The sequence below is a fragment of the Pyrus communis genome, chromosome 9, assembly GCF_041283825.1.
Source record: "Pyrus communis isolate YQ-2024b chromosome 9, ASM4128382v1, whole genome shotgun sequence".
Taxonomy (NCBI): domain Eukaryota; kingdom Viridiplantae; phylum Streptophyta; class Magnoliopsida; order Rosales; family Rosaceae; genus Pyrus; species Pyrus communis.
This window is the reverse complement of record NC_142573.1, coordinates 16,142,885-16,149,805: the sequence shown is the minus strand read 5'-3', so window position 1 is coordinate 16,149,805 and position 6,921 is coordinate 16,142,885. Positions and strand designations below refer to the sequence as shown.

The 6,921-nt window shown below is 40.4% G+C and overlaps 1 protein-coding gene across 1 annotated transcript; it reads right to left on the bottom strand.

Moving 5' to 3' along the window:
• Positions 1 to 1,397: 1,397 nt before the first annotated feature.
• Positions 1,398 to 6,712, bottom strand: LOC137739775 (uncharacterized). The gene is made up of 7 exons (XM_068479479.2): positions 5,941 to 6,712; positions 5,025 to 5,332; positions 4,095 to 4,817; positions 3,556 to 3,684; positions 2,822 to 3,025; positions 2,101 to 2,301; positions 1,398 to 1,884 (listed from the first exon to the last, which is right to left on the bottom strand). Exons 1-7 carry the CDS (start codon positions 6,203 to 6,205, stop codon positions 1,762 to 1,764), a joined length of 1,953 nt encoding a protein of 650 aa, XP_068335580.2. The 5' UTR covers positions 6,206 to 6,712; the 3' UTR covers positions 1,398 to 1,761.
• Between the last annotated feature and the right edge of the window lie 209 nt (positions 6,713 to 6,921).

The window sequence follows — 6,921 nt, the reverse complement described above, 5'->3', positions numbered from 1 at the left end:
GCACACTTGATAAAGTGAGGATTATACTTAAATAATCACTTAACACAAACACATCATAGAAAATATGATTATTGCGGAGAACCAAGCCCAATAAGGGAGGCCCAAATATTAGCCCAAAATAAAAACAAAGGTTTATAGCCGATTTCTAATGTGTGGACCGCACTTTGCGGATCTTTGCATGCGGACAAGATGTGGGTAGTTGGATGAAAATGGAACGACTGAAAACGAATCCATCATAATGAAGTTAGGGTGAAAGCAAGTCATAAATGAGCGGTCACTTAGTTAAAATGGTACCCGACATGAATTCAAAATTTATGGGGATTTAAACTGTCCCCCCACACCCCGACATCAACAATTACCATCTTGAGTAAGTTTTGTCCTCTAAAAATTTGCAAGTACCAATTGTCATATTGAGGGTGGAACCGGATCGAACCGCAATGTGCCCACCAAATCACTCCAAATGTAACTTTTGTATCTTCTAGGGGAAGTCCCACTTTCAAATTCAAAGTTATACCCAAAGTTAAAAATGACTTTACGTATAACATCAAAGGCATTATATGATTTCAACTTTCCGAATGCATTGGAGAGGAATTGAGGCAAATTTAGAGTCAAACATAACTTTTGACTTGTAAATTGTCCCGTGCATAGGAGATTTCCTAATATTGTATTGGGTTATAGACTTATAGTCGTTTAGGAGTCTTTACACTTTACTAGCATATATGCTACAAACAATGACAGAGTGGCATGAAACATCTATCATCCATGCAGGCGTACATGTACCAAAACAAAACAAGATTTAAGGTCAAGATTTTCACACAAGAAATGTGCTTCGTCAAGCACCGTCAGTATCCGGTGGACCGGCAAACCATTCATGGTCCTTGAGCACCGCTGACTATTTTTAGGTGCAGCAGATGGAAGGTGACGACAGGCACGTGCCGCCTGCTATGCAGCAGACCAGCTGTTCAATGGTGCTCACTCACCGCCGACTATTTTTAGGTGCAGGAGTCGGATGGTGATGGATAATACTCAGCAGACCAGCAGCTCTTCAGTGGTGGCTCACTGCTGACTATTTTTAGGTGCAGCAGTTGGATAATGAATGGCAAGCACCACCTGTTCTTCAGAAGACCATCAGCCGCTTAATGGTGCTCTCACCTCCATCTATTTTCGGGTGCGGCCGTTGGATGGTTGTTCGCCGCCCTCTATTTTTAGGTCCCCATCCTTAACTCATCCTGGAGGACCTACAAAATAGCATTTTCCCTACGACGGTTGAACTCAACCCGCAGTCCACGCAACACTCCAGGACACAATTGATACCAGAAACAAAAATACAAGGCACATAAAAACTAATTCAAAAGTCTATGTTTTCGTGCGCATTGGTAAAAGAAGAACAATTCAGATGACTTGTGGAACAAAACCATACTTAAATTCATGCACTGATAAATGTACAAATATGCGCTGTCCTCCACCGCCTTCGGTGGGAGATAGCAAGTTCTGTTCGAACTACAAAAGATAAATATAAATATTTCTGAAAGAGGGAAAAAATGGGAGGAAAATTATAAGTGAAAGAGCTCTAAAACCCTAAAGAATGTAGGTATGGGTAAGGCTCCAAACTAACACATCAAAAAATACCAAAAAGAAGAGATGACGTTGGTCACTTCCCTTCGGCCGCTAAATTGCTTAACAAGAAAACAAAAGACGAAAAAAGAAGGGTAACCCTACAACAGTAAAAAGCCTAATTAGAAGTTAAAAAGAAGGTACACACTATTGGCTCTGCACGTCTTGTCTGCTCAAGAGTCCGCTTAAGAAGGGTGTTATTGCTGCAAGTAATGCCTTGGGACACTCTTCATGGGGAAGATGGCCACATCCGGATATTGTAACTAGTCTCTGCATAGACCAATACCCAATTAGTTACATTGAGACGGTGATCGTCATTCATCACGCTTTAAGTCTATAAATAATATTGGAGAGTTACATGCTTAGGGCATGGGAAATTCGATTCAGTTCAACTGGAACCACTGACTTTTATTGTTCACACTAGTTACCAAATCCGTTTAATGCTCACCTCCCAAAATTATAGAAGAGTAGAAAGCAGGAACTCACAGAATTTACAAGTTTGGAAGCCATCGCTTGAGAAGATTTAAGAGAGACAAGGGAATCCTCAACGCCTGTGATGACTAAAACTGGCATGTCTTCAACTGCCTTTAGTAATGATTCTGCATTTTTCGGTGAAAGTAGTGTCTCGTATGACAGTCTACCTATCTCATGGAGTGCTTCATCCCATCCTTCTACACATAGAGGGGCCTGGTTGCAAAAACAAAAAAAAGGGAGATCAAACAAATGATTACCAAAATTTGATTTCACAATCACAATCTTTATACAATCAGCACATACACTAAAGCTCTGCTTTATACTTGAACCTAATCGTTGACCCCAAACAAAAAAAACTTACAACCTAATCTCTCCTACACTTTTATATGCTCAAGAGTAAGACACAGTTGGAGTGAAAACGATGTTTCCAATAAATTTTTATCAATATGAATAAGGAAAGACCACTGTTCTGAAAACAGCTGCCCTTTGATGATCAAGAATGAGTATGAGCTGCAGGAATGAAAGGAGGAAACATTGGAAAAAAATTTCATTCATTCATTCAGAAATTTGTAGCGCCCAAGAGTGGTTAAATCTGTTTGTTGCCCTCAATTTTGCAGGAATATGTCTCAACTTAGAACTTAAAATTTCCTTTTCAGTTAACCGTACATTATCTCAAGGATGTTCTGTTATTTCCAATCTTTTCCCTCGTTTCACATAACAATGAAGGGCATACCTTATAAAGGCTCAAAATGTCTGTTGTCAACTTTGTTGCATCGTACCAGGCACGCCTATTCACCACTTGTGTAATTTCTGTTCGCAGTAATGGACGAACCAGATGCTTTTTTCCAAGTGAAGTTCTCAAGAGTATCCTCGCAAAAGCAGGCACAACTTCTCTTGACAAGCTAACATTTAACAATACTACGCCTTTAATTGTAACCTGAATTGTATAACAAAATAAGCCCGACAAAATATAATGAATATTAAAATAATAGAGAAAGAAAAAGAAAAAACATCTATGGACAATATGGTGTAAGCATATTCAAAGAAGCAGCATCATTCCCCCCCTTTTGAATAAAAGAGGACAGTAATATCTTTATCGCTTCCTATTTTATCGTCAAGCATGATATCACGGAATGTTGCATCTTCATGCATGGGAGGATGACACCAGTATTTCAGCATAACAATGGTACTTATCCTATCTTAAATTTTCCAATGTCTACTGGTACACTTAGTGTGAAAGTGAATATAAAATGCCTATATCAACCAATGAACAGTACAAAACTCATATAGGGTTATGTAGACATGGAAAACAGCCCAACAGCATAGTCTTGATAGCAAAACTTCCAGTCTCTTTGGTACTAATTTATATTGGTGCAAGTAATTAATTTCACATGTAGGAAGAGTTAGAAGCATAAAGGTCCAACTAGTTTATGATATCTTAAACGAAAACTAAAAAGGGATACTCACGTTGAAAGAATTCACTGATGCTTGTACTTTTTGTGCAGCCATCAAAGCTAGAAGGCCTCCATCATCATGACCAACAAGCACCACTGAAGAAAATCCCATCTCAGAGCAGAAAGAAAGAAGCAGGTCAACCTGGTAAATTATGTTCAAAAATTTCAGATCATTATAAAGTCTAGAAATAAAACTTGAGGAACACATAAGCTACTTGGGAAGGGGGCCAATAAGTGCATTGCTGTGTTCAATGATGTGCCCATGTTTCAGGACTGTGTTCAATGATGTGCCCATGTTGGATAAACAATTTGACTAGGATCAACCTACGGGATACACTAGAAAACTTTGAAAGCACGACAGTAGATCCCATTGACCATCCATGGGCACCCATTGACCATGGTGATCTATGGTGAGTAGTGATGTTTGTGCTTGTTATGGTGATGATGGTGATATATGGAGAATCCATGGGCACCCATTGACCATCCCCACCCAACTCAAGGGTAAAGTACATGGAACTTATCATAGAGTAACTAAAGTGGGAGACCAATTACCTGAGAATCAAGTTTATAAGGATTAGGCATTTCTTTATCCTCCCAATCTTCCCGTCGCAGCCTTGAGGTTAGGCCCCAACCAGGGCGATCAAAAGCAGCAACTGTGCAACCAACTTGCCGAGAAAGGGTTCCCATCACATGCCTCCAAGAAAAGGCTCCTCCCCCAAACCCATGCACTAATAGAATACCAAACTGACCACTTCCTTCCATTTCTTTGTTTGGAGTACCAAAATTTAATTTACTACCCTCATCCTCTTCACCAGCATTGGATAGTCTCAAGACAGGAATCTCTTCAGAAAGAACAGGAGAAACTGTAGAACCGTCCAATAAAGGTACATAGAGAGATGAGCCGTGAAATTGATTGCTGTAGCTCCTGTGGAGATGGTTTTGGCCTTTCGATAACAAGCTTAACGGATGTCGATCTAGTTTTGGCCTCCCCATAGCCATTTTTGGGGAGCTAGGTTCAAGAAATGCAGTGGATGACAAGGAACGAGGTGGTGAACCAGGCAAGCTAAGCTTGTAATGAAGAGTAAGCCCCCTGCACGTGATGAATAAGCTGTCAATATCTGTCATTACTCTGACTGGGAGTTCACCATCATCTCGAGCTGTAGAAAAAGGCTTACGCCTCATTTCACTGTCACTTTTTGGGGTTTTTCCTCCCGAGGGAGTGGGAGATCTTGGGACCTTCTGATAGCCAGAGAATACATTTTTGCATGAAAGGACCTGTTCATTTGATAAACAAAGTTCGTTACAAACTACCAAAAGTTATAGTTAGATAATCTGTAATAAGCAGAAGGCAGAGGCTGTTAGAGTGCATAATTATTCCATGCATTGTGGTTGCAAAACTCTTTTGACAATTAAGAATAACGGAAAACTGAGTATGAATAAAGAAAATTTAAACAAAAACAAAAAAACCTTAAGCAAACTTACAGCTTCTGGATCAACTCGGTGAAATAGGAGCTTTCTCCTTGCTCTGCAACTTGTTCTATAAGCAACCACAGTATGTCCAAGGGCAAAGACTACTGATGAGAGAAACAAGACAGGCATTCCCCATGACTTCTTCAAGTGGAGCCTCTGCCTTGAGAGGGAAGATGAAGCTTCAGCCTCGATTTGAGAATTTACAGTGAAAAGACAAGCTTTGATTGAAAGAAGTAGAATTGAGATAAAGGAACAGAAAGTCACAGTTCCAAGGTATGGACTATGTGAGAGAGCAGGGCCATCGCACATGGAATGCACACCTGCAATAAATGAAATCCATAAATTAGCATATATATACCGCACACAAGGAAGGTTCATTCGTATCGCTGCTATGTTTATAAATTCTGTAAGCATGGCCATAGAGACATCTTCCGAATGGTTGCTGAGAAAACATAGCTGTAAAAGGCATTTTGTGCATCACTCGAAAAGTAAACTCAGCTTTACTAAGCGAAATACTCGAACTGACGTTACTTGTCAGCAAAATAGCAATGTTAGGTTCAAACTGATTGGTAACAACAGGGCACTACCTACAGGCTCATTTCATTCATGTCTAAAGCCACACAGTACAGAGGGATCGTTCGAACCCGAAAAATGCAACCATTCCATTTTGCTCAAGATGTCTAATCATCAAGGAACAAAAACCCGAAAGGAAATTAATCATAATAAACAAACAATGTAACTTTGTGATCAAAACACAGAGTAGTGGGGAAACAAATTTCAAAATCCATAAATTTCTTTCAAATTAAAAAAAAATAAACTCACTTTGGATTCCTAAAGGGGAATATCAAAGTTCAATCACAAAATACTAAAACTAAAAAATAAAAAATAAAAATAAAAAGCTCAGAAAAAGAGATAGGAAAGTGCATACAGATAATGATAAGAGATCTGATAAAGGAAACCAGAGGAATATCGTTGAGCGAGCTCTTGAAGGCGTATCGATGCAAATGCTCTTTGAATCCGTAGCACGTCACGCACGTGAAGCTCGATATCAACACGCACGGCACCAGCATGTCCCCTATCGCCACCAGCGCCGGCAGCGACGACACTAGCAGCGACGCCACCATCGCCACCATGAAGAACACCGTCCGTACGCATCTCCGAACCTTCTCCAAGAAGTAACCTCCCTTCGCCATTCCAACAAGAAGAAGCAACAGCAATGATCCAACTCGACGGCACTCGCTTTCTCTCTCCTCTGATTATATACAAGAGCAGACGAAAACACCGATCTTGATCGGACGGCGGCGGCGGTCCCGAGCCGTATCTTATGTCGGGCTCCTCACGGAGCTCACCGGAACTGAAACCGAAACCCTAGACGAGCACAGAAAGTACAGAGTAAACGGCGGCGGAGGCGGAGGCGTTGGCTTTTCCGCCATTTCCCGGCGCCAGTAGAGGGGCAAAACCGTAAATTCAGAAGGATTGCTGAGAGACCATCGCTGATGCCATGGAAATTGCGGCAGCGGAAGGCAGAGAAGAAAGAGGGGATAGGGTTTTGAATGGAAGAGAGACGCAGAGACGGAGGAGCTTTTGAAATTAATCCAAAGGCCTCTTCTTCTCTTCGGTGATGTTTTTTGAAACGTTGTTTGGTTTTCTCTCTCTTCTTCTTCTTTCCTCATGTGTTTTTGAAAAATTCATTCATCTTCAAAAAAAAAAAAGTAATTTTAATTGTTTGAAATTAGAGGTGGGGTGGGGACCCGTGGGGTCGTCTTTGGCTCTTTGTTTTCATCGTTAATCAAATTGTAATTTTTCACTTTTCTCTAATTTATCATCGTTTTAATTTTTTTAATAATGCGATATTATATATTAATTTACACATACCATTGTTTTGTTGTTAAAGAACTTTGCGGTAGGT